Below are 27,007 nucleotides of genomic sequence, written 5' to 3' on the forward strand. Positions count from 1 at the left end.
CAAGAGTTCCACAGTTGAAAAAAATATATTGTTTCAAAAAAACGTTTTTGGGTAATTTTTTTTTTTTTTTCAAATAATGGGCAAAACTGTATTTTATGGGGTACAAAAAAAAATACAAACTTGCCCATGAACATTCCATTTAGGAACAGTGGCAAACTTCTCACATATCAATGAGTGCTGTCCGATTCAAGTTTAAGCTCAAGGGGCGTTTTTTTTATAGCCGAATCCGAACAGCGTGCCGCAATGCAACACGATCGCGTTTATTTTGCGTAAGAAAATGGCTTGTTGCATAGCGACTGTGGTTGTGCTCTCAATGGGTGTCCCAAAATGTAAATTTTCCCTATATGAAAAAACAATTTATGACGAAACCAACACATTTCGGCAAATTTTTCCGTTTGTTTTTTTATGGAGTTTCAACGCGAAACCCGAATGTAGTTCCGGCCTTTGAAGATAACAACTATTTTAACAATGGTGAGAAAAAAAATTAATTTTGCTGTGCCAATCGACCATTTTTTCTAACACTGACAAATTTTGACGTTTGTCAAATATCAAAAGTAAACAAAAATGTGCGCGCCACATAATAATACAGGAATGAAGTATTTTATTTGCAGGTAGTGGCAGTTGCCCAACAACAAAATATTGAGTGCATTATCTGTCAAAATCAGTGATAACTGCAACTCTGATTTTGTGTATGTTACTAGTTCGCGCCACTTTTCGTTGTTTGTGTGTGTTGTGGTTCTTAACTATGATACCCACAAACAACCAAAACTTGTTGACAGATAGTGCGCTTCGCGAGAAAAAATTGTACTCAGCTGTTAATTATGTCATGCAACCATCTGGGAAAGAAATCGAAAAAAGTCGATGACTTCATTTTATAATCGATTTTTTTACCCTCTAAAAGTCGACCCCAACGTTTTTTTTACAAATTGGAGACAATCGCTGACAGTTTTTAATTTGTTGAATTTTAGTAGTCCTAATTTAAGTTGTAAGCGATTCTTTGAAAATTACTAAAATGGATTCCATACTGGGAAGGCCGCAATTCCTAAGCGAAACTGTTAATTTGTTTACGGATGAGAAAACCGCAGCGGCAAGAGCTAGAGTAAGTCACCCGGCTAAAGGGTATTCCACCGTACTTTTCGCAATATAATTAATATTTCAATATTTTTAACGCATGCATGAAGGTTGTGGAATGGTTTAATGAAATGGCCACAGGTGATGCCCAAGTAAAATGTGAATTACTGGTGAAGATACAGGAAACCATAATTGGATCTTGCGTTGAGTTGTTGGAAGAGTTTTTGGAATCTATTCTATCGTTGGTACATGACACCAACATGGAAGTGCGCAAACAAGTTGTGGCATTTATGGAGCAAATCTGGTAAATCCCCAAGCCCCATACCCCAGCATTATAGAAATGATCTAACAAATTTCCCTTGATTGCAGCAAGGTGAAGGTGGAGTGTTTGGCGCAAATCATAAATTTAGTATCCATGTTGTTGAGAGATCGTTCACCACAAGTAATAAAACGTGTCATACAAGCCTGTGGCAGCATTTATAAAAATGGCCTACAATGGATTTGTGCACAACAAGAATTGACTGACAGCGGCGAGAAAGCTTGGAATGTCCTTAGCCTGATAAAGGCACAAATATTGGATTTAATTGACAACGACAATGACGGCATACGCACAAATGCCATTAAGTTCTTGGAAGGCGTTGTTGTACTACAAAGTTTTCCCGATGAGGATAGCCAAAAGAAGGAAAATGACTTCTCTCTGGAGAACATACCAGAAACATTAAAAATCATTAAAAGACAAAAACTGGAAGAGGAGGCTTTAAATATTTTCGATATTTTGTTAAGATTTCATGGAGCAACACACATTTCTTCGGTTAATTTAATAGCATGCACCAGTAGTTTATGCACCATAGCTAAAATGCGTCCTAGTCTTATGGCTCCTGTGGTGGAGGCCTTTAAACACCTGAACTCCAACTTGCCGCCAACATTGACCGATTCGCAAGTCAGTTCGGTGAGGAAAAGTTTAAAAATGCAATTGATAGCATTGTTGAAGAATAAAGGTTCCTATGAATACCAATCGGCCATTAAACATATGCTTTTGGATTTGGGAGCTTCGCAGGGGGAAATACAACGTTCCGTACCCAAGATGGACAAACAGGAACAATTGCGAAGACAAAAAAGGATTTTGGAGAATGCAACAAGTAATTTGTCCAAGAAAATGCGTTTAGGGCCGCAGCACGACCGTTTGGACGATGCTGAAAAATCTAAGGAACAAGAAATGGTAATCGATGAGGAGGAATTGGAAAAACAGAGACAAAAATCAAACAAAGTTAATGAGAAATATATAGCGGAAAATATTAGATCCACAGAGGTTGCTGTAAATTTTGTGGTAGATTTCTTGCCAAAATTGCCGGAAAGCGCCCCCGAAGCATTTCTCAGTGAATATGTGCCCATTAAAGATCTATCTATACCACAACAGGTTTCAAAAATATCCAATTTATTGGGGCAACAAATGACCGAGCAGAAGATTGGACCAGGATCGGCGGCCTTCACCAAAGAACCTCCCATGAAAGTAAAGGTGGTAGAAGCCTCAGCCGAAGAGGCCATGGATGTCGATGCAACCCCTGCCTCGGTGGATGAAGAACAATTGCGTAAGGAGGAGGCCACCAAAAAGCTAAGGGAAAATATGGAGCGCGTCAAGGGAGAGCAGGAGCTCATTGAACGCATGAAACAAAAGGCCAAAGCTTTGAAACTGCAAGAGGTAACCAAACCCTTCTCCCGAGCTACTAAAGAGAAGTTCCTTATGGATTCCGTCAAACGGGTGCTGAGTGCCGAAAGGCAATGTATTGCTGGTGGCGTCTCGGCAAAGAGAAGAAAGTTGCTCACCATTATGGCTGCCACCTTTCCTGACAATGTGAGATATTTCATATTCGACTTCATTATGCTGGATATAAAGCAGAGAATAGATTTGGCCTTCTCTTGGCTGTACGAGGAATATTGCTTGCTGCAAGGTTTCACTAGACATTCCTATGTGAAGTCCGAAAATCGTCCCGATCATGCATACAATGAACTCTTGACCAAACTAGTAGAAGGCATTATAGGCAAATGTGAATTTCGCGACAAAGTTATATTATTGAGAAGAGTATTTATGGAAGCTCCTTTGTTGCCCGATGAGGCATTGAAGATATTATTGAGTGAGGTGCTGAAGGAGGATTACGCGGCTCATGGTCTGGAATTGCTAAAAGATTTGTGCATATTAAGACCACCAAGAAAAGCAAAAACTTTGAGGTATTTGCTACACTTTTCTGTCCATGAGAGAGACGATATAAGGGACAAGGCTTTGGAGCATATTGTGGACTTGTATAATACACAAAAATTACTACCACCACGCATTGAGGAATTCGCCTTGGAGTGGTGCACATTTTTAAAGAAGGAAATACCTCCAGCCGTCATCTTCGGCGAAGAGTATGGCAGACCTGTTGTAGAGACCGGCTGGAGAGAAGAGATTGCCAAAATATGTCTAACGGTAATGCTGGCCCTGATGCCACACAAACCAGAATTGTTCTTGGACAAGCTTGTGCACATTTATACCAACACATCGGCCGATTTGAAAAGAACTATGTTGAGATCCATAGATGGGGCCATCAAAGCACTGGGACCTGAGAATGTGCTGCTTTTAAAGCTTATCGAAGACTGCCCCAAGGGCTGCGAGACATTGATTATACGCATTATCTATATATTGACTGAAAGGCAGCCGGTACCACAGTTGGAATTGGTACTTAGAGTACGCGAACTTTATGCCAATAAGATTAAAGATGTGCGTGTTTTGATACCCATTTTGGCCGGCCTCACCAAGCCGGAGATAATAAAAGCTTTGCCCAAGTTAATCAAACTCAATCAAGTGGTGGTTAAGGAGATTTTTAATCGCTTGCTGGGCATAGGACCAGAATTTTCCAATCAAATGATGGCAACTAGTCCCGCCGATGTCTTGGTGGCTCTGCACACCATAGATGTTAACGAGTGTGACCTAAAGTTTATTGTCAAAGCCACCTCAATGTGTCTGGCAGAAAAGGAGGTTTTCACTCAGGATGTTTTGATTGGTGTGCTGCAACAATTGGTTGAAATAGTACCAATACCCACACTGTTGATGCGTACAATTATACAAAGTTTGACCTTGTACCCTCGCCTGGGTAATTTTGTATTGAATCTCTTGCAAAGACTAATACACAAACAGGTGTGGCGACATAAAGTCATATGGGAGGGTTTCTTGAAATGTGTGCAGCGTTTAAAGCCCACTTCCTTGCCGGTGTTGTTGCACTTGCCTGCGCCCCAGTTGAATTCGGCACTAGAACAATGTCCCGATCTGAGACAACCGCTTTTGGAATATGCCCAAAGCATAGAGGATGAGCCCATGTCGGGAGTAACGCCACAGATTATGGATATAATAACAGGCAATGCGGTGGATGTGTTTATTACCGTAAGTGGTTTGCTAAAATGTTGAGGTTTTTTTTTTACATTTTTTTTGTATCCTATAGGACGATTCTGGTGGTTTTATATCCGTGGAAAACATCAAGAAGGAAATCGAGGAGCCCATGGAAATATCGACAATTTCCACCGTTTCCACTGTACCCGTTATAAGCACCGTAGTGCCAGTAGCCCAACCGCCCGCTTCAGCTACAGCTATGCTTCCTGACGCCAACCAACCTTTGCCTCCCGGGGAGGAATAATTTGTTTTTAATGTCTTTATAATTTGTATTTGAGTCTATAAAAAGACCCTTCTGTTTCTAATCACAATATATGTAGTCTTAGATTATGTAGATGCTTAATGTTTCTATCACTTTATAGTTCCACTTCAGATATCATTTGAGTTCCTTTCAAACCAGCCAAAATATTCATGGCAGTGATTCTGGACATTTCAGTGCGTGTATTAATTTCTGCACTGCCAATATGAGGTAAAATAACTATGTTATCCAAAGTCAATAAGGGATCATCCAAGGGCAAGGGTTCGGGTGTAGTTACATCTAAGCCTGCTGCCATTATACGCTTCTCCTTCAAGGCATTGTAGAGGGCAGTTTGCTCCACCACACCTCCCCGTGATATATTAACAAAAATGCAATTACTTTTCATTTTGCCAAAGGCGGAGCTATTGAAAATTTCCTTGGTCTCCGGTGTTAGAGCGCAACATGCGATAATAAAATCCGACTCTCCTAGCATCTCATCGAATGAGACATAGGAGGCGGAAACCCTTTTGGCCTCCTCCGGTCGTTCGGTGCGTGTAGTGTAGGTGATAAGAGCCGGTTTGAAAGGCAATAAACGACTGGCAATTTCCTGGCCTATGCGTCCAAATCCAAATAGACCTACACGTGAGCCCTTCAGTCCCTGACCACACATCCAACTGGGTGCCCATGATTTCCAGCCTCCATTGTACACCTCCTTGTTGGCTTCAATCAAACGTCGATTGGTTGCCAGAATTAAAGCCAGCGTTAACTCAGCGGTGGCATCTGTAAGTACATCAGGAGTGTAGCCGACACGTATACCTCGCTTTTTGCATTCATTAAGATCTATATGTTCATAGCCCACAGATATGGTGGCAATGCATTTCAATTGGGGCCCAGCCCTTTCTATGATTTCGGCATCGATTTTATCAGTCAAAGCACAGAATAGAGCATCTTTGCCTTGTACATTTCTAAGCAGTTCCTCCCTTGGCACTGGCTTTGCTTCAGACCAGTGGGTTACATTGCATCTGCAAGAGAGTGTTATAAAGAGAAAGTTTATTAGATTTCTTTCCTTTTTTAATTACTATGTTATATTTACTCCTTTTTCAACAAATCCAATCCTACAGAGGCAACATCCGGCCTTGTTACATAGACACTTTTTGGAGATTCCATGCTGGAATAAGCCTTTCGTAATCTATGTGTAAAAGTATCAGTGGTATTGAGCCGTATACAGCTTTGCAGTTTTATCAGATGTCGTGTAACTAGCATTTTTTTTAGCTAGCTGGAGTGACCAAACCTGTTGCGGGTGTATGAGTGTGTGTTGCTAACCGCACAGCTGATATATTTTTAGAGTAGCCATTGTTTCATAATGCCATATAGAGATCAAGAAGAAGCCATATAGAGATAGGACTACTATAGCGGTTCTATTATCTGTGCACAATTGATGTAAAATTAATGAGTATTTGTAACAAAAACACCAATAACATGTTAAAGCTGAAAAGCTGCCAATCAATTGAGGTTCAAAGGTTGTCACAGATTAAAGGAAACTTTCTCAGTCGCTGTTGCCCGAACAATTCGGTTAATGACGTTGTTGTTGTAGCCAAATTTGCATGTGGAGGTAGAAACATCGTCCAGTTATGGTACAGGTTCGTCCAGGTAATGCTCTCGTAAATGTACCGTTAATGTAGAGCAATATGTCAGCTGTTTTGTTTTGCCTTATGAAAACACATGCAAACGCTTACCAAACGTCCGTCGACCGTAACGGAAAGTAGAATTCAGTAAGGGATTTTAAGAACTTTCCATGTTTTCTAAATGGAGTATTGTTTAGAATTTGTTTTCGTTTGGATTACCTATAAAACTTTCTTAACAACAAGGGTTCTCTTGGCTGGGAGGTGGCATGGTTGAATTAAGAAAGTTGAGTCAATTGTCCAACAACAACGAAATCAACGATACAACCCTGTGGGGATGGTGGCCCATATTCACACAAGGCTGTCAAATTTCTGGACGCTTCCTAATTGACATTCTAGGTTTTATTTGCATTATCATGTACAGCAGCCACAAGATCAAAAGATTAATGATTATAAACGTGTAAATTATAAATTAAATAATTAAAATGTGAAAAAATTTTAAAATTCAAGCCAATCATTTGACGTTCTAGTGGGATTTGGATACCGCATAAAAACATACCGAAAGTAAAAACAGCAGTTTACACACGTATGAACCACGAACAATTCCATGGTGAAATAATTAAAGATGGTCTCATTTGTACAACAACCACAAATAATATGGTGCAATCCACCATCTTGCCATCAAGCTTATCGACGTTTTACCAACAAAGAAATTTGTGTGCGTGAGCGTACATGAGCAGAGAATATGCGAAAAAGAAGATGACAACAAAGAGAATGCAAACAAAAATCTAACATCTTAATACCGTCAAACCAGGCTGATTGTAAACAGCGCGAAACCACCTTTATAAATACCCCTTGGTACAATTCCTTAGTTCATTGGACCTAGCCTTCTTCCGTAAACGCGAAATAAATAACACTGGCAACCCTAACAACAGGTGTTCATTTATGTTTATCAACAAAACGTTTACTTGCCCCAATGTGACAACAAAAAATGCGGCTTTTGAAATAAGTTGCTGCCTAAATCTTGAGAAGAATTATGGAAATATCACACTTAAAGGAACGAGAAGAACACATAGAAATCCCTAATAAAAGGAAATGTGAATATAATTTTGAACAACCAAAAAAGAAAATCGCAAGAGATGGCAAAAATTCACCGGAAATCATTGCTTTGGCGGCGTTGTCCGATTATCCACAAAGTCCTATTAACAACAAAAAGGAGCTAGCAATCACACCAGCTGAGCACAGTGCACACACAGAAATTAACAGTCCCAACAAGAAATCAGAGACCAGCCCAGATAAAATCTCTAAAACCTCTGGATGTTTTTTCCCTCAGAGTCCTAAAAAACGTCTGGAGTTTGCTGCAGATTCGGGTAAACAACAAAACAAAAGCAAAGAAAAATTCATCTATGGCAACTACAACCAATATTACGGTTATCGAAATAAGGATAAAGATTTCCATGATATACGACTGGATATGTTTGAAGAGTACAAAGATTTGTTTAAAGAGAAACAAATTTTGGACATCGGCTGTAATAGTGGCTTCATAACCATGGAAGTGGCCAAAAAGTTTGAGGTAAAGTCAATAGTAGGTTTAGACATTGACAAACATCTCATTAATCAGGCCATAAAATCCATAATTCGCCACAAAAAAGCCTTGCCCTTGAATAGTGAACTGAAGCGTAGCAATAAGTTTCCATTCAATGTGACTTTTGTGCATGGAAATTATGTTCTAAGAGACGCTGTACTATTGGAAATTGAGAGACCACAGTTTGATGTGATACTATGTTTGTCAATAACAAAATGGATACATTTAAATTTTGGAGACGAAGGACTAAAGATGGCTTTCAAACGTATGTTTCTTCAATTGCGTTCAAAGGGTATTTTGGTATTGGAGGCTCAACCCTTTGATAATTATGGTAGGCGGAAGAAAATGACTGTAAGTATACATAGGTATATATAACTTGTATTAAATCCGTATTAAATTTTTGTCTTATTTCTGAATCCTTTTGCAGGAGACAATACATACAAATTACAAAAACATGAAATTCTTTCCCAAACATTTTGAGGAATTTTTGTTATCCCCAGAGATTGGATTTGCCAAAGTTGATCTAATGGGAGTACCTGATCATTGTAAAAAAGGATTTAAAAGACCCATACAAATATTCTACAAAGAGTAGAATAGAAAAAAAAAACAAATATATTGAATTTAATGTTTTATTCTGTGGTCTTCATTTTCTTTTTGGGCGTCAAGGGGGGAGAATTTAAACTTTCTAAAATACTTGGCAAGTGCTTATCCAGCAAATCATCAGCACTAATTTTAAAATTACTTTCGGCCCAAATAATCTTCAGCTGGTCTATTACAAGGCCCATTTTCTTAGATTTTGGACAGCCACGTTCTTTTAAATGATTGCCATTGACGGGAAATCTGGGCATATTCCAGGCCTTCAGCGATTTATACAACTCTGTTTTATTTTTGTATTTCAATAGTTGTTCCACGTAATCCTTATTAATATAAGGATGCAGGCACAATTTTTGGTAGTCTGTCAGGGTATGAAAATCAACATCAACCTAAAAAAGAAAATCAATAATTAATGGCAAATTTTTAAACCGACGGCTATGCAAACCATACTCTATCCCTTTGTTGTGTTATAAACAAAGCCAAATCCCTTTCAAAAACGGATAATTTAAGTCGTTCGTGCAACCTCATGGCATCCTCTACAGAATTCAGCAAAGATATCAGCAACAAAATGGGGTGATGGGGCCGCTCGAACTCCTTTAAAGCTGTGCAAAGTCTTTTGAACTCTGCTGTGTTGGGTTCTTGGGGTAAACCACAATAGGGCGCCATGCCACAATTTATCATTTCCAATACAAGTTCTTCGGCAAAGTTACCCACCACAATCTTTTGTAATTCGGACCATATTCGTTCGCCGCTTATTTTGGCCAATCCTTCAACATTTGCCCGAATTGCTTCCAATGTGGGGGCATCATGACAATTAGCTTCTCGTGCTATGCGGCCATAAAAACGAAAATATCTCAAAATTCTCAGATAATCCTCTTGTATGCGAACAGCAGCATCACCGACAAACACCACACGGCGCTGTTGAAGATCCTCATAACCAAAGAAATAATCGTAAACAGTGCCATCAAAGCCCAAAAACATAGAGTTTATGGTCAAGTCTCGACGATTGGCATCCAGCTGCCAGTCTGTAGTGAATTGCACCTCAGCATGCCGGCCATCGGTGCGCACATCTATTCTCAAAGTGGTTACTTCAAAATTCTCTTTATTAGCAATGCGCGGAGTAATGGTGCCATGTTTTTCACCTTTTGGGTTGATCATGCGTACCTGTTCTGCCGTAAACATTTCCTTCATTTCGTCGGGAGTAGCTGTGGTTGCGAAATCAATATCTTTGGGCTTGATATTCATTAAAATATCACGCACCGCTCCACCAGCAATACGTAACTCATAATTGTACTTCTTGAAGATATCCACCAGTGTCAATAGCTCTTCGGAGAATATGCTTTTAAATTCAGGAGAATCGATTTTCTTTAATATTGGATTGTCGCGCATTTTTTCCGGAACGCCTTGAATTTTTGCTTTAAACTCCTTCGTTTGCTGCTGTGCCATGTGGCGTTGTTGCACCACACAGACTCTCACCAAATGCCGACTAAAATTGCTCACCAAGTTGGGTTTAATAAACATAACTTTTAGGCCAGCAACACAGACATTTGTGAAGAATTTTGTGGAAATAAAATATATTGGGAGTTCTTCTCTACTATCCTGTTCGGATTTGTTTTGTTTTGAAATTTTATCAGGTGAATTGATAGCATAAAAATTTCAGATGACGAATTTTTCAAGTTGCATCATATGTTTTATTTTAGCTTGGTCGTGATTACACTACAAATGAAAATACCCTTTAAAGTGAATGGCTACTTGTATTTATTTTTTCAAATCACATATAAAAGCTTCATAGTTTTATTTTAACTCATATTTAGATTGTTTGTTTCAGTTGTTTTATAAGCGTGTGTTTTATTTTTGAAGTGTATACAAATTTAGTGGTCTAGGAGGTAAGCAAGAATTTTATTAAAACATTTTCTTAATTTATGCATACCATTTTATAAGGGCCGGAAAGTTTAGTTGTTGTCGAACAACCAACTATTCAATTTGCAATTTTGTGGTAAATATCGCCATGTGTTGTTGCTTGTGAGTACATATTTGCATGTGTCAAGCTCCAATAGGTTAGCAAGCTCGTTCCGGTCCATAGGACCGATCGCTGAGAACACATGATGGCCCTTGGTTATTTAAAGGTGCCGTTAATTCGCATCTTGAACATCACAGGCACTCAGTATTTAAGCCAGTGCCGCAAGGTCTCTCACTGGGACCCTTCATTGGAAATCGCTGACTATCCGTGACTGCAGTTGTAGCTACTACCGTTGAGCATTCCACTATCGGCAAATTGTGGACGTATCCTTTCTGTTCAGTTGTTATTCGACGATTTGCATCTATCGACCACGATATCCCGGCACTGGAGGATGACTATGAGCACCACACGGGCTTGAACTCTGAGCTCCCATTTGTGTAGTGTTCGTCATCATCAAGCTCAGCTGAGAGTTAACGGGAGCACCTACAGGTTGTGGATAGTGAAGTGCTCTGTAAGTATACTGCAACTGCAGTCGCGGACAATCAGCGGGAGTGAGTGGAGTGTTTTAGTAGGATACTGTGTATCTGTGATACTCGATATGACGAGGATAGTTATTGGCCTCTTTAAAAAACCAATGGTCATCACGTACCCGCAGCGATTGGTCATATGGCCTGGAATAAGATGGCTCACCTATGGACCTTGACAAGGTTCGCTACCTCCACATGCAAATATGTGGCTACAACAACAACAATTTTTAGGCCCATATTGCCCTTTGAAGTTGTTGTTTTTTGTTGTAAACACATATTTGGCTACATATTGAACAAGGATAGCCAAATCTATTACAACAACAACATTAAAAAAATTTATAACAACAAACGAGCCTTGGTATATCAGCTGTTCAAATATGTAACGGTAAAGCGCCAAAGTGCGAAAAAATTCAATACGATCAGGCTGTTAAACCCCGTAGCGCAGAGGTTAGCATGTCCGCCTATGACGCTGAATGCCTGGGTTCGAATCCTGGCGAGACCATCAGAAAAAACTTTCAGCGGTGGTTTTCCCCTCCTAATGCTGGCAACATTTGTGAGGTACTATGCCATGTAAAACTTCTCTCCAAAGAGGTGTCGCGCTGCGGCACGCCGTTCGGACTCGGCTATAAAAAGGAGGCCCCTTATCATTGAGCTTAAACTTGAATCGGACTGCACTCATTGATATGTGAGAAGTTTGCCCCTGTTCCTTAGTGGAATGTTCATGTTTATAAAATCAGCTGACGAGAGCCTTAAATCTGGATTTAATGAGCAATGTAAACGGGGAATTACCATCAAACGAACTTATAAAATAAAGGGCTCAATCTATATATAAAATTTGTTTCGTAAAGACTCAAAAACGGCTGAACCGATTTCTTTAAAATTTTCACAGATTGTGGGGAGTGGTCCGGAATGAGCAATAGGCCAAATAATTTTTTAATATCTAAAAGTAAACCGATCGGAATAATGTGGGACTCAAATGAAAGGTATTCAAGAGTAGACTACGAATTTGATATTAAAAGTCGGGTCCAAGTAACTGGGAGGCCGCCCAACCTCAAAAACGTCTAAAATAGGTTTATTGGACGATAATGGCAATATGGGGCTCGAATGAAAGGTATTCGGGAGTAAATTACGAATTTGGTCAGGAAGGAGGTATAGGCTATATAATTTGTTCATATTGGAAGGGGGCGGACCCTCCCCCGTTACCCCAAACACTTCAGCCAAAATCAAAAGTGGACCGATAGGGACAATATGGGTATCAAATGAAAGATATTGGACTACTATCCAATACGAATATGGTATTATAAATTGGGTTCAAGTGTGTGGTTATAAGTGAATGGGTTATAAGCCCACCCCCAAAAAGCCGCCCAAATGGGAATTTTACTCGATCATAGCTATATGAGACTCGAATGGATGGTATTTGGGAGCCGACTACTAATATGACATTAAATGACACATCACACAATCGCCTCCATTAGGTTGTTTGACCCATCAAAACAATGGGGCATCAAGTGATAGATATTTTTGAGTGGAGTGCGTCATTCAAATTTGTGATCAAGTGGCAGATGGGGTGTGGTGCACAACACTCCTATGGACGCCCCCCACCAAACGGCCAATCATGACAATGTAGGGTTCAAATAAAAGGTATAAGGTTGTGGACTGCCTCCGATAGGTTATTTGGCCCACTAAAACAATGGGGGATTAAGTGATAGATATTTTTGAGTGGAGTGGGTAATTCAAATTTGTGCTCAAGTGGCAGATGGAGTGTGGTGCACAATACTCCTATGGATGCCGTCCACCAAACGGCCAATCACGACAATGTAGGGTTCAAATAAAAGGTATAAAGTTGTGGACTGCCTCCAATAGGTTATTTGACCCATTAAAACAATGGGGATTAAGTGATAGATATTTTTGAGAGAAGTGCGTCAGTGCTCAAGTGGCAGATGCTCGAGTGCTCAAGTGGCAGATGGGGTGTGGTGCACAATCCTCCTATGGACGCCCTCCACCAAACGGCTGTATAAACCAATCATGACAATGTGTGGTTCAATGAGAGGGTATAAGGTTGTGGACTGCTAATCTGATATCTTTATCCTGCTCATATATCTAGCGGACACCTCGCCCCAAAACAATCGATCAATCATAATGACCTAACAGGTCACCGTGTGATTTATTTAGATTGCGGACACAAATAATTGCAGGCCGCCATAACCCAAAATTATGACGTTCAGGGTGTTCATTGATAAGGGACCTTCTTTTCCCAGACAAGTCCAAATGATGTGCTGCTGGGCAAAACTTTTTTGTTCAAAGTTTTGTCTGGTTTAAAGTGTTACTACTAAGAACTGTCGCCATCGCACAGAACATATAGTCTTTCATAGACACCTACCACATGATGACCAATGTTATAGGCGTTTAGCCACTCCAAGCGAGTAGCATTTATATTTAAATTAGCGCTATCTACTGGATGTTTTCAATTGTATTCAGAAAACAGCCAGTAGAGGGCAGATTGGTCAAAATTGATCATACAGCATTTATCTTTATTCTGACAACCTAACGGTCCTTTGAATAAAGAAAAATAAAATATAGGAATTTCGTTGCGGTTGTTTGCGGTGTTATTTGAACCTTCCCATTATCCTAATTTTCGAAAACACCAGATCTCGGAGATGGGTATGGCGACCTAAGCGACTTACTGATTGTAATTCATTTCTGTAATTTTTTAGCAATTAGTTTATGTGAATTTTGTTTAGACTTTTAAAGTGGCTGTTAATGCGTATTTAATAAGGTGGCCGCATCAGCTCAGCTGATGAAAATACAAATGTCAACACAATTTTGAATTCGCCTTACAATAACCTAAGGTGGTTAAAATTATGTTTTTTTATTCAATGACACGCCTCTAGCAACCGCAATCGCTATGCAATGCCTATAAAGATAATGAGAGCCAATCAGACTGGCTTAATTCCCTCTTATCTGCCATATCAAGCCTCCACAAGAACGTGGCTGAATTCAGATAGAATCCTGTGCCACCATAATCCTGTGCCATCTTCCTGAAATTGCAGGATAGTGGCACAATCAGAGCTCTATCGTCTCATCCGCACAAATTCTAAGAAGTTTACCTCTTTATCTGGCCAATGCCATGCGAAAGTCCTGCCATTGCATTGGCCGGTTAAGACCACAATCTTTAGTCCAACAATCCTATGGCAGCCGGTTGTACGCACCGGATTGACCCGATGGAACCTCCACCGGCAAGGGCTGCCGCCTCAGTATACGTTTTCGTCGTTTTTCGTCATGGGAGAGGCACATCCCGGAAAGCCTTCTCCGCACGCTTCTGGTCCGTGCCGGGATTGAAAAGAACCTTGGACCCTGATTCTGTTCGGTTTGCCAGAACAGCCTCTATCATCGGTCGGTGTCGGTGAGGTATAACAGGTGCATGGAGTGGGTACATTTCCGATCTTGCTCTGGCTTCACTTCACTACGGGAGTATAGTCATACTGGTTATGTCGCAAGGTGTCGTCGTCGTCGCCTTCTGCGACCTCGTCGTCGCCTTCTGCGACCTCATCGTCGCTTTCTGCGACCTCGTCGTCGCCTTCTGCGACCTTGTCGTCGCCTTCTGCGACCTCGTCGTCGCCTTCTGCGACCTCGTCGTCGCCTTCTGCGACCTCGTCATCGCCTTCTGCGACCTCGTCGTCGGTTCACTATCTGGCCATAATCTTCTGGTTCTAGGGAACTTTAATGCGCATCACACTTCACGGCATTCTCCCCTAGGTAACGACCAACGTGGCATAGCTTTGGCAGAGCAGATTGAAAGCTCCACGTTTTGCGCGGTGAATGAGGATGCCCCCACTAGGATTACGAGAGGTGCAGCAGCTCGCCAGACATCTCCATTGCGTCCCCTGATCTCCCGAGTGACGTATCCTGGCAAGCCATCATCTCTTTGGGGTCAGACCACCTCCCCATAATTCTCACCATCGACCGACCACCCGACTTCATAACCTCTGAGCTGAATCTGGAAATAAACAGGGTAGTCAACGAACATAGGCGGAATTTGTGGCTGGAACACTTGGAGCAATGTAACTTAGGCAGTGGTATAGACAAGCTGTGGTCTACTGTTAAGTCAATCTCGAACACCGGTAGATGGGTTGACAGGACCTCAGTCACTTTTGGCGACATAACCGTGACTGATCCGAAGAGATGCGCCAGGTTGTTCAACTGTCAATTTATTGTGCATCCTAAGAGTAACAGGGTAAGGAGGAGAGCCATTCGCCGTAGAGTAATTCGCGACGTAACAGTCAATTTATTGTGCATCCCGAGAGTGACAGGGCAAGGAGGAAAGCCAAAGCCGTCGGAATCGTCTCACTGATGCTGAAGAATCTGGATTTACCTGGAGTTGAGTACCTTACTACTGTCCTCAACCTATCTTTGAACACTATTATAGCTCATGATGTCTGGAAAATGGGCAGAGTGTTCCCGCTACTGAAGCCTGGAAAGGACTCGAGTTTGGGGAAGTCGTACGGACAGATCTCTCTACTCTAACCCGTGGCAAAGACGAAGAATTTCCATTCGCCGAGCATAAGCATTTAGAAGACTGCATAGCGCAACAACTGCTCTGCAAGCCACCACCGCACACATTTGCCGTGGCTTCAATTAGCCCAGGCCATGTGATAGGATGGTCCCAGTGGCATTGAACCTATTGAAGGTATTCGAATGGGTCAGCCATGCCAAACTCTTTCAGGACATCGCCAATACCTCCCTTCAGCCAGGCCTTAAACGCTGGGTCGCGAATTATCTGTATGGTCGCCAGTCATATGTGGATTTTAGCTATAAGACATAGACACGCCGTAGAGTGAAACAGGGAATTCCCCAAGGCGGGGAGATATCTCCGGCACTGTTAAACCTCTACCTATCCTCCATTTCAACCCCTCTAGACGGCATAGAGATCGCATCATATGCAGACGATTGTACGATCATGAAATCGGACATAAAACATCGACACGCCGTAGAGTGAAACAGGGAATTCCCCAAGGCGGGGTGATATCTCCGGCACTGTTAAACCTCTACCTATCCTCCTTTTCCACACCTCTAAACGGCATAGAGATCACATCATATGCAGACGTTTGTATGATCATGACATCAGGCCCCCCACCCATTGATGACATCTGCGATAGGTTAAACATCTACCTCAACGAACTTGCCTCATATTTCGCTGCAAGAAATCTGAAGATATCTGCCACCAAATCTTCAGCCAAATTGATCACTACATACACGCATGAGGTGCGTTGGGAGCTGAAAGTGATGGTCGACCGAGTGACAATTCCCACCATCAAGTGTACCAAAATACTTGGTGCCACATTTGACGGCTCTTGCGAATTCTCCTCCTCATGCCACAGCAACTTGCGATAAAGTCAAAAGCAGAAACAAGGTCCTCGAGTCACTTGCCGGCAGCATTTGGGGGTGCTGACAAAGAAACGTTGTTGGCCATGTACAAAGCAATTGGCCGGTCTGTGGTATGTTATGCAGTGCCACTGTGGTCCCGCCACGCAGTGGAATAACATTCAGATCCGTCAGAATGGCGCACTTCGAACTGCGACGGGTTATCTTCTCAGTTGTTATGTGGACCACCTACATCAGGAGACGAAGATTCTACCAGTGCGAAGACATTCAAAGCAAGTGTCAATAAACCCTACTCCCTCTTTCGCCATCCTATCCTTTACTATCCTCTCCAACGCAATGCACTGCATATATAGGGGACATCCCCTGGGTGTTGGTTGATTGTGGATAGGTATTTACCGCCCAGAAGTTTTAAGGTAGATCTACATGATCTAGCGCTACAAGAGAGAACCTCTGAATCAAGCGGCGTATCAAGCGGGCCTAGACAACATTCATGCAGACACTAGCAGATGCGGTGAATAGCTACCGGATGAATGTGGTCCTTGACACAACAATCCAGAGTATGCAAATGCAAATTTTGCCCATGAACATTCCACTAAGGAACAGGGGCAAACTTCTCACATATCAATGAGTGCAGTCCGATTCAAGTTTAAGCTCAAATATAAGGGACCTCCTTCTTATAGCCGAAGTCCGAACGGATTGCCCCAGTGAGACACCTCTTTGGAGAGAAGTTTTACCTCACAAATGTTGCCAGCATTGGGAGGGGAAAACTACCGCTAACAATTTTCTCTAATGTTCTCGCCAGGATTCGAACCCAGGCATTCAGCGTCGGTGGCCTCCTAACCAGAGCAGTTCGGGCTCAATTACGATCCGGAAGATGCAGCAGCCTCCATTCCTACAGAGCAAGGATTGATGCCGACTTGCAGGATGTATGTCTCGATAGTGACCAGAGGCCACTCAACACACACGTCACGTCACAGACACAGATCCCTCTGGACGTACACCATCTTAGTCGCAGAGTTTCTGGATCTGGACATTCATTCATATTCAAGCAGACGAAAGATAGAAAACAACGCACTGCTACAACAACAACAACAATCAATCCCATGGCAGCCGGTTGTATGTACCGGATTGACCCGATGAATAACTTCATCGGCAAGGACTGCCGCCTCAGTGTACCACACACTGTTACTACAACAACAACAATAACAACAACAACAACAATAGTTAGTATATCCCACTTCTTGGCCGAGGGGTGTAAAAATATGTATTGGGTTGCCCAAAAAGTAATTTCGGATTTTTCATATAGTCGGCGTTGACAAATTTTTTCACAGCTTGTGACTCTGTAATTGCATTCTTTCTTCTGTCAGTTATCAGCTGTTGCTTTTAGCTTGCTTTAGAAAAAAATTGTAAAAAAAGTATATTTGATTAAAGTTCATTCTAAGTTTTATTAAAAATGCATTTACTTTCTCTTAAACAATCCGCAATTACTTTTTGGGCAACCCAATAAAATTTCTACTGTCCCTCACTACTTTGTAAAAAAACAGTTATGATATGCAAGTTCATGTACCGTTAGATCATATGGAATTAAGAATTTTAGACTCCTAAGAGTTTAAACGGATTCTCTTAAGAACTCTCTCTTAAGAACCACTCTCTTTTATAATAAAACACAATACTGCCTCCCCCTTGCTTGCATAAGAGTAGGAGCTCTGCTACTCTCTTTGCTTGCTGACAGCACCAGAGTTCGCTTTTGTTTTGTGTGCAAAAACTGGGGTTGTTGTTTCGTTGTCGTTTCGCCCTCATCAAAAAAGTCCCTTTCGTAACGCAATTTTTCCTTATTATAAATTTGCCCAGACAATGTGTTTTTGTTTTTGCTTGGGTCTTTTTTTTCAACCCTTATATTTTATGTCATAAAAAGGTTTGCGTATTTTTGGTCTGCTTTCAATTGGGAAAAAAATATTCCTTTGTGGGACTTTTGTGTTCTTTTTTTCTTTTTGGGAAGGTAGATGATGATGGTGGCCAATGATGGTGCAGCAAAATGCTAATATTTATACAAAAAAACATGTTTTTTGCTAAAAATTCCAACTGTTTAGCCAACGAGAGTGTAGGAATTCTGGTGTTTAGGGGTGTATGTGAAACCTGTTCAAGAAGACTTGTGTTATGCAATTTAAGGTGGTTTTAGGTGGTTTTATTGGTTGGAAATTTGAGGGAAATTAAAAAAAAAATGTTGGGTATTATTTTATCAATTTTTTATATTGGGTTTTTAAGAAAAATTAAAAATAGAAATGAAAGAGTTTTTGTGTTTTTTACATTGTCAACAAATGACAACATTTTCTTTAGAAATTATTGGGTTGCCCAAAAAGTAATTGCGGATTTTTTAAAAGAAAGTGAATGCTTTTTTAATAAAGCTTAGAATGAACTTTAATCAAATACACTTTTTTCACTTTTTTTCTAAAGCAAGCTAAAAGTAACAGCTGACAACTGACAGAAGAAAGAATGCAATTACAGAGTCACAAGCTGTGAAAAAATTTGTCAACACCGACTATATGAAAAATCCGCAATTACTTTTTGGGCAACCCATATATTTTGCATAGAAGAAAATTTGATTTGGAGTTACTTTTTAATGGAAATATTGACAACGTTTTAAATAAAATTAAACTTTTGATATTTAAATATTTTTTGAAAAAATTAAAATTTTGACAACATTTTCCAAAAAGTTAAAAATATGTAAAAAAATATAAAAAAAAGTAAACCAATTTTTGTTTATAAAAATTTAAACAAAATTTCTATTTAAAAAAATTTTAACAAAATTTTTATTTAAAAAAAATTTTTACAAAATTTTTATTTAAAAAAATTTTTTACAAAATTTTTATTTAAAAAAAATTATAACAAAATTTAAAAAATTTTTTTACAAAATTTTTATTTAAAAAAATTGAAGCAAAACTTTATTTTATTACCAAATTTTTAATTTTTTTAGTAAAAAAACTTTTATTAAAAAACAAGTAAATGCGTGGTAAGTTCGGCCGGGGCGAATCTTGGGAACCCATCACCATGGATTCTGCTAAAAATTTATACAAAATTAATTTAGTTGTAGGGCATAATTTTTGCTACATACCAAACTCCTGCCAAAACAGCAAAAATTTAAGCTTCTAGGAACCAAACAAGGATAAACGTGAGACCGGTTTACATGGGAGCTATATCAGGTTATAAACCGATTTGGACTGTACTTGACACAGTTGTTGAAAGTCGTAACAGAACCCCACATTCAAATTTTCAGCCAAATCAGACAAAAATTGCGTCTTGTAAGGGCTAAAGAAGTCATATCGGGAGATTGGTTTACATGGGAGCTATATCAGGTTATTAACCGATTTGGACTGTACTTGACACAGTTGTTGAAAGTCGTAACAGAAAACCGTATGCAAAATTTCTGCCAAATCGGACAAAAATTGCGGCTTGTAAGGGCTCAAGAAGTCAAATCGGGAGATTGGTTTACATGGGAGCTGTATCAGGTTAAAGACCGATTCGGACTGTACTTGACACAGTTGTTGAAAGTCGTAACAGAACACCGCATGCTCGATTTCAGCCAAATCGGACAAAAATTGCGGCTTGTAAGGGCTCAAGAAGTCAAATCGGGAGATCGGTTTATATAGGAGCTATACCAGGTTCTTGACCGATTTGGACAGTATTTAACAAAGTTGTTGAAAGTCGTAACAGAATACCGCATGCTCGATTTCAGCCAAATCGGACTAAAATTGCGGGAGATCGGTTTATGTGGGAGCTATATGAGGTTCTTGACCGATTTGGACTGTATTCAACAAAGTTATTGAAAGTCGTAACAGAACACCGCATGCAAAATTTCAACCAAATCGGACAAAATTGCGGATTGTAAAGACTCAAGAATTCAAATCGGGAGATCGGTTTATATGGGACCTATATCAGGTTATAGATCGATTCGGACCGTACTTGGCATAGTTGTTGGACGTAGTAACAGAAATCTATATGCAAAATTTCAGCCAAATCGGACAAAAATTGGAACTTGTTAGGGCTCAAGAAGTCAAATCGGGAGATCGGGAGCTATATCAGGTTATAGACCGATTTGGACCGTACTTAGTTGTTGGGAGCAGATTCTAGACCGATTCGGACCGTATTTAGCATAGTCGTTTAAAGTCTTAACAGAGCACTATATGCAAAATTTCAGCCAAATCGGACAAAAACTTGCAGCTTGTAAGGGCTCAAGAAGTCAAATCGGGAGATCGGTTTATATGGGAGCTATATCAGGTTATGGACCGATACGGACGGTATTCAACATAGTTATTTTAAGTCTTAGCAAAACACTACATGCTTGATTTCAGCCAAATCGGACAAAAATTGTGGCTTCCTGGGGCTCAAGAAGTCAACTCGGGAGATCGGTTTATATGGGAGATATATCCAAATCTGAACCGAAATGGCTCATTTGCAATCCCCAACGACCTACATCGATATTAAGTATCTGTGCAAAATTTCAAGTGGCTAGCTTTACGCGTTCGACCGCAATCGTGATTTTGACAGACGGACGGACGGACATGGCTAGATCGACTAGATCGGATTTTTTAAAAGAAAGTAAATGCATTTTTAATAAGACTTAGAATGAACTTTAATCAAATATACTTTTTTTACACTTTTTTTCTAAAGCAAGCTAAAAGTAACAGCTGATAACTGATAGAAGAAAGAATGCAATTACAGAGTCACAAGCTGTGAAAAAATTTGTCAACGCCGACTATATGAAAAATCCGCAATTACTTTTTGGGCATCCCAATACTTGAAGACTTTGTCATTTTTTTTTATCAAACAAGGGGAGCTCCCCTATATATGCAGTGCATTGCGTTGGAGCAAATAGTTATGGATAGGAGGGGGGGAAGAGGGAGTAGTGTTTATTGACATTACGGGAAACACTTCCGCCGGAAGTCGACTCCACATACGAACCGTCCTTGCGAAAAAAGAATTCTCTCGGTAGTCGATTACTAACCGATGCGGGCTTCTGGAAAATCTTGTATTTCTGACAAATAACCTGAAGTCAGGAATCAGAAGACTGGTTTCCGAAGAACACACACCGTGGAAGAATCGATAGAACCGAGCCACAGAACCCACATTTCGACGATGTTCAAGGGACACTTAAGAGTTGGATACCCTACCATCTCCAATCAACACCAACGCCCGACTCTGGACAGCTCCAAGGATGATTTTGGAGCTCCGGTCCATATATGCGAGTTATATTCCATCTTCGGCCTGATGTACGTAGTGTAGATATTAAGAAGGTCAGCGGGAGTGAAATATTTCTTACACCACTTAAGAAAGTCCAAGCACTTGAATGCTTCTTTCGACACTTCGAACACATGTTTTGACCAACGGACATCACATTGAATCTTCAGGCCCAGAACATCAAGAGCCTCTGACTGCTTGATATCTATCTGAATTGAAAAAAAATCCTCTTTTTCGTATAAAATTTAATTGAATATTTAGTTGCATTATCAATTACCCCCTCGGCTTACAGCCAACACTGACCACACATGAAATTTGAAGATTTAAAGGGTAAATAAGGCACGCGACAATATGGCCACTGGTCAAGTTGAAAATCCGGTTTGATCATTTTCACAGCTATCCAAAGGGGTTAATTTGTTAAGCAATGAAATAAACACATTTTCATGGTGGTCAATCAGCCAGTCAGTCAGTAGTATGGACAATGGTCGGTGTGATTTTGTGATAAAGGGGGTTAAATAGTTGGCACGCTTCAAGCTAATAGGATGGGATGGACAGACCTGTACATGAGAGGAAATTAATGTGAAGAGTTTATTAGGAGTTGAAAAAGTTCAATGGCGGTAGTGAAACAAATTATTGGGTTGCCCAAAAAGTAATTGCGGATTTTTCATATAGTCGGCGTTGACAAATTTTTTCACAGCTTGTGACTCTGTAATTGCATTCTTTCTTCTGTCAGTTATCAGCTGTTACTTTTAGCTTGCTTTAGAAAAAAACTGTAAAAAAAGTATATTTGATTAAAGTTCGTTCTAAGTTTTATTAAAAATGCATTTACTTTCTTTTAAAAAATCCGCAATTATTTTTTGGGCAACCCAATAGTTGTAGCAGGTATAAAAATTGCCAAGTTCGGCCCGGTTGAATATAGGAAGTCCACCACCATGGATTCTATTACAAATGTCCACAAAAGAACTTAGTTAAAGGGTGCATATGTACTGGGCTAAGTATGGTCCAAATCGGTTAATAACCTTATATATGTAGCTGTCATATAAACCGAACTATTGTCTGAATCGGTTCATGATCTGACATAGCTCCCATATAAACCGATCTTTCGATTATACTTCTTGAGTCTCTAGAGGCGTAATTTTCCTCCACTTGGCTGAAATTTTTAACAGTGACTTTTTTATGTCCTCTAATATACGTTCCAAGTATGGCTCGAATCGGTGCATAACCTATTATAGCTCCCACATAAACCGATCTCCCGATTTCATTTCTTGAGCCTCTAGAGGGCGCCATTCTTGTCGGATTTCGATGCAGTTTTGCACAGTTTTCTATGACCTTCAAAATACGTGCCAATTATGGTGTGAGTCGGTTCATAACCTGATATAGCTCCCATATAAACCCATCTCCCGATTTTACTACTTGAGCCCTATAGGGCACAATTCTTTGAAATTTTGCACAGTGACATCTACTATAAACCCCAACATCCAGCCAAGTATGGTGCGAAGTGAAAATTGAGGCTTCTGAGGGCTAAAAAGGTAAATCCGGGAATCGGACTATATGGGGGCTATATCTGTTTATAGACCGATTCGTAGCATACTTGGCATGGATGTTGAAAGTCATAATTCAAGTCTTTGGTTAAAATCGGATGAAAATTGGGGCTTCTAAGGGCTCAAGAATTCAAATCCGGGGATCGGTTTAGATGGGGGCTATATCTGTTTATAGACCGATTCGTAGCATACTTGGCATGGATGTTGGAAGTCATAATTCAAGTCTTTGGTTAAAATCGGATGAAAATTGGGGCTTCTAAGGGCATAAGAATTCAAATCCGGGGATCGGTTTAGATGGGGGCTAAATCTTTTTATAGACCGATTCGTAGCATACTTCGCATGGATGTTGAAAGTCAAAACAGAAGTCTTTGTTCCAAATTCCAGCCAAATCGGATGAAAATTGAGGCTTCTAAGTGCTCAAGAATTCAAATCAGGGGATCGGTATATATGGGGCTATATCTTTTTATAGACCGATTCGTAGCATACTCGGCATGTATGTTTGAAGTCATAACTCAAGTCTTTGGTTAAAATTTTAGCCAAATCGGATGAAAATAAAGGCTTCTAAGGGCTCAAGAATTCAAATCCGGGGATCGGTTTATATGGGGGTTATCTCAGTTTATAGACTGTCTAAGATCGTATGGACGGCATGGATGTTGGAAGTCATAACTCAAGTCATTGTTCCAAATTTTAGCCAAATCGGATGAAAATTGAGGCTTCTAGGGGCTCAATAAGTCTAACCCGGGGATCGGTTTATATGGGGGTTATCTCAGTTTATAGACTGTCTAAGATCGTATGGACGGCATGTATGTTGGAAGTCATAACTCAAGTCATTGTTCCAAATTTTAGCCAAATCTGATGAAAATTGAGCCTTCTAAGGGCTCAAGAAGTCTAATCCGGGGAGCGGTTTATATGGGGCTATATCTGTTTATAGACCGATTCGGATCATACTTGGCAAGTATTTTGGAAGTCATAACTCCAGTCTTCATTTCAAATTTCAGCCAAATTGGATGAAAATAAAGGCTTCTAAGGGCTCAAGAATTCAAATCCGGGGATCGGTTTATATGGGGGCTATGTCAGTTTATAGACCGACTAGGATCGTATTTGGTGCGAATGTTGGAAGTCATAACACAAGTCTTCATTCCAAATTTTAGCCAAATCGGATGAAAATTGAGGCTTCTAAGGGCTCAAGAATTCAAATCGGATATGGGACCTATATCCACATCTGAACCTATGTGACTTGTTTACAGTCCCCCAACGTACTACATCAATAAGAAGTATCTTTGCAAAATTTCAAGCGGCTAGCTTTACGCGTTTGACCGCTATCGCGATTTCCACGAACGGACATGGCTAGATCGACTCAGAATGTCGAGACAATCCAGAATATATATATACTTTAAGAGATCGCAGATCAATATTTCGAGATGTTACAAACGAAATGACTAGATTTGTAGACCCCCATCCTATGGTGTGGTAGGTTTAAAAATACAACTCAAAAAATGTTTGCAGTGCAAGTCTATTTGCTTTCCAGGAGGTGGTAACGCAGTATTTCAGGTATTTTTGCAGGTGGCCACACTTATTTGTGAAAAACATATCATGGCAATCCTGACGAACGATGTTCTGCATAAGCCTGCACTGGTAATTTATTCAGAGCTTCGTTGTCCTGGATGGATGTCATTGTCATACAAATTTCATCACACTGCACTACATAGTACTAAAATAATAAAACACAGCTAATATTGTTATTTTCGTTACAGTTGCCCATGTTAGAGTTACTCACTTTTAGTGAGTATTCCAAAGACAGAGATGTTAAAAGGGAAAATTAACATATTTTGGTGTATATACAATAGGACGGGTGACGATATTGCAATTTCTTTGGGATTTACTTAAGTCTTCGTCGACTTTGCCAAAAGGGTTGACATTAACCAACCGCCCACTAATGGTAAGTAAGAGTAATAAAATTTAATTATAAAAAAAATATTTTAAATAAAATTTAATTATAAAAAAATATTTTCAATAATGTATAATACACATTTTTATGAAGGCGATTTTTTGGTACATATTACGGGCAAAAGGCTGAATGGATTTTAATGAATTGGGCATCAATCGTAAGATATTTTTCCAGAGAAGCGACGAATATATATGAAAATTAATATTACGAAAAGAAAAGCCCTGAAAATGAGGAATTTATTTGCAATAATAGAAGAAGAAGCATAAAAACCAACAACAGTTTTTTTTTAAGCATTCGTTGTGGGTGTGAATGCAAAGCCATAGGTGGGAGTATTAATGGTGAGAGTAAGAGAAATAGCTGGTAGATGTGCAAGAGAAAGAGTATCATTATTTATAGTAGGTGAGAGGTTTGTGGGGGTGTAATGTGTGTGACCCTACTTAGCATGTTGGTCAGCCAATTTCTAAAGATTCTGCTTTGTGGGGTATTTGCAATTTTGTTTTTGTTTGTATTTGTATCTATTATGAGCCTACACACAAGACAAAAAATTTTGTGGCCCTACTTGGCATGTAGATCAGCTAATTACTTAACGCTCGGCTTTGGCGTGCGAGGCATTTGCATGTTCGTTGCATGCATATGTTTTTGCGAAGCTGCACAACAAAACAAATAATTTAATAATCACAATTCATATGCAGTAGGTGGGTTTTATAAAGGCGAGTTGGTGGTTCATATAACGGCCAAATGGCAAGATGGATTTGAATGAAATTGGCATAAGTCGAAAGATATTTTTCCAAAAATGTGTAGAATATAAATGAACATTAATTTTCCGAAAACAAAATCCATGAAACTGAGGAATTACTTTTCTATAAAAGAAGAAGCAGAAACATAGCAAATTGTTGTTGCTTTTCACTTAAGCATCCATTATTTGTGGAAATACAAAGATATAGGTGGGTGTTTTAGTGGTGAGGGTGCGAGAGGTATTTGGTATATGGGAGAGAGAGAGTATGCTAAAAGAAGTCACTATTGTGGTGCGGGTGTGTGGTGATGTGTGGGTCTAATTGGTGGTACATATTACGGCCAAACGGCTGGATGGATTTGAATGGAATGGCATCAGTCGAAAGATATTTTTCCAGAGATGTGCAGAATATAAATGAACATAAATTTTCCGAAAAGAAAATCCTTGAAACTGAGGAATTACTTTTCAATAAAAGAAGAAGCAGAAACACAGTAAATTGCTGTTGCTTTTCACTTAAGCATCCATTATTTGTGGGAACACAAAGATATAGGTGGGTGTTTAAGTGGTGAGAATGCGAGAGTGTCTGGTATGTTCCAGAGAGAGAGAGAGAGAGAGAGAGTATGCTAAAAGAGGTATGGAGGTTATTCAGTAGCTTAAGCTGCGGCTATGGACAATGACGTTTGTGGTTTAATATGTTGGCAGCGCACCTTTTTAAACATTGAAGTAAACATTAAAAGGACTCAGGGTTACTAATTGTGTGGCCACACTATTCACTAAATGAACGAGAAAATTGGTGGAGAAACAACTAAAGAAAAAGGGGTGCAGTACATATGCTTGCATGGACAAATTCAAAACGGCAGGTAGCGCGATTTGGGGATATCAAATGGAAGGCCGAACAAATCTGACGTCATGTGTTTGGGGGTCATCCTTTATCCTTAAACCACATATCATGACAGTGTTGGTTTTACAAGTAGTGTGCGAACCTTACTTTGATGGATTCAACTTTCAGAGAGTTTTACCCCAAAATGCATCAACGGACATGTATCCTTACTATGACAATATGGTGCTCAAATTCAAGGTATTTGAGAATAGAGTAGATGTTTAACATAGGGCCAATAATCTAAAGGGCTCGAAAGGACATGTTGCCGAT

At 39.9% G+C, this 27,007-nt stretch overlaps 4 protein-coding genes and 1 long non-coding RNA gene across 5 annotated transcripts; 3 read left to right on the top strand and 2 right to left on the bottom strand.

The window, feature by feature from the left end:
• The first annotated feature begins 931 nt into the window (after positions 1 to 931).
• Positions 932 to 4,826, top strand: LOC106089217 (symplekin). The gene is made up of 4 exons (XM_013255027.2): positions 932 to 1,099; positions 1,182 to 1,375; positions 1,441 to 4,486; positions 4,545 to 4,826. Exons 1-4 carry the CDS (start codon positions 1,013 to 1,015, stop codon positions 4,734 to 4,736), a joined length of 3,519 nt encoding a protein of 1,172 aa, XP_013110481.2. The 5' UTR covers positions 932 to 1,012; the 3' UTR covers positions 4,737 to 4,826.
• On the bottom strand, positions 4,736 to 6,098 carry LOC106089219 (glyoxylate reductase/hydroxypyruvate reductase). Its single transcript, XM_013255029.2, has 2 exons — positions 5,824 to 6,098; positions 4,736 to 5,752 (listed from the first exon to the last, which is right to left on the bottom strand). The coding sequence occupies exons 1-2, from the start codon at positions 5,991 to 5,993 to the stop codon at positions 4,849 to 4,851; spliced, it is 1,074 nt and encodes a 357-aa protein (XP_013110483.2). The 5' UTR covers positions 5,994 to 6,098; the 3' UTR covers positions 4,736 to 4,848.
• Positions 6,099 to 6,458: 360 nt separating this feature from the next.
• On the top strand, positions 6,459 to 8,569 carry LOC106089220 (probable RNA methyltransferase CG1239). Its single transcript, XM_013255030.2, has 2 exons — positions 6,459 to 8,288; positions 8,365 to 8,569. Exons 1-2 carry the CDS (start codon positions 7,389 to 7,391, stop codon positions 8,527 to 8,529), a joined length of 1,065 nt encoding a protein of 354 aa, XP_013110484.2. The 5' UTR covers positions 6,459 to 7,388; the 3' UTR covers positions 8,530 to 8,569.
• On the bottom strand, positions 8,553 to 10,164 carry LOC106089218 (CCA tRNA nucleotidyltransferase 1, mitochondrial). Its single transcript, XM_013255028.2, has 2 exons — positions 8,982 to 10,164; positions 8,553 to 8,920 (listed from the first exon to the last, which is right to left on the bottom strand). Exons 1-2 carry the CDS (start codon positions 10,050 to 10,052, stop codon positions 8,567 to 8,569), a joined length of 1,425 nt encoding a protein of 474 aa, XP_013110482.2. The 5' UTR covers positions 10,053 to 10,164; the 3' UTR covers positions 8,553 to 8,566.
• Positions 10,165 to 10,294: 130 nt separating this feature from the next.
• On the top strand, positions 10,295 to 25,307 carry LOC106089221 (uncharacterized). The gene is made up of 3 exons (XR_009397338.1): positions 10,295 to 10,417; positions 24,931 to 25,115; positions 25,218 to 25,307. It is a non-coding gene; the product is annotated as an uncharacterized LOC106089221 (long non-coding RNA).
• Positions 25,308 to 27,007: the final 1,700 nt, after the last annotated feature.

Source organism: Stomoxys calcitrans, chromosome 2 (genome assembly GCF_963082655.1).
Source record: "Stomoxys calcitrans chromosome 2, idStoCalc2.1, whole genome shotgun sequence".
Lineage (NCBI taxonomy): Eukaryota > Metazoa > Arthropoda > Insecta > Diptera > Muscidae > Stomoxys > Stomoxys calcitrans.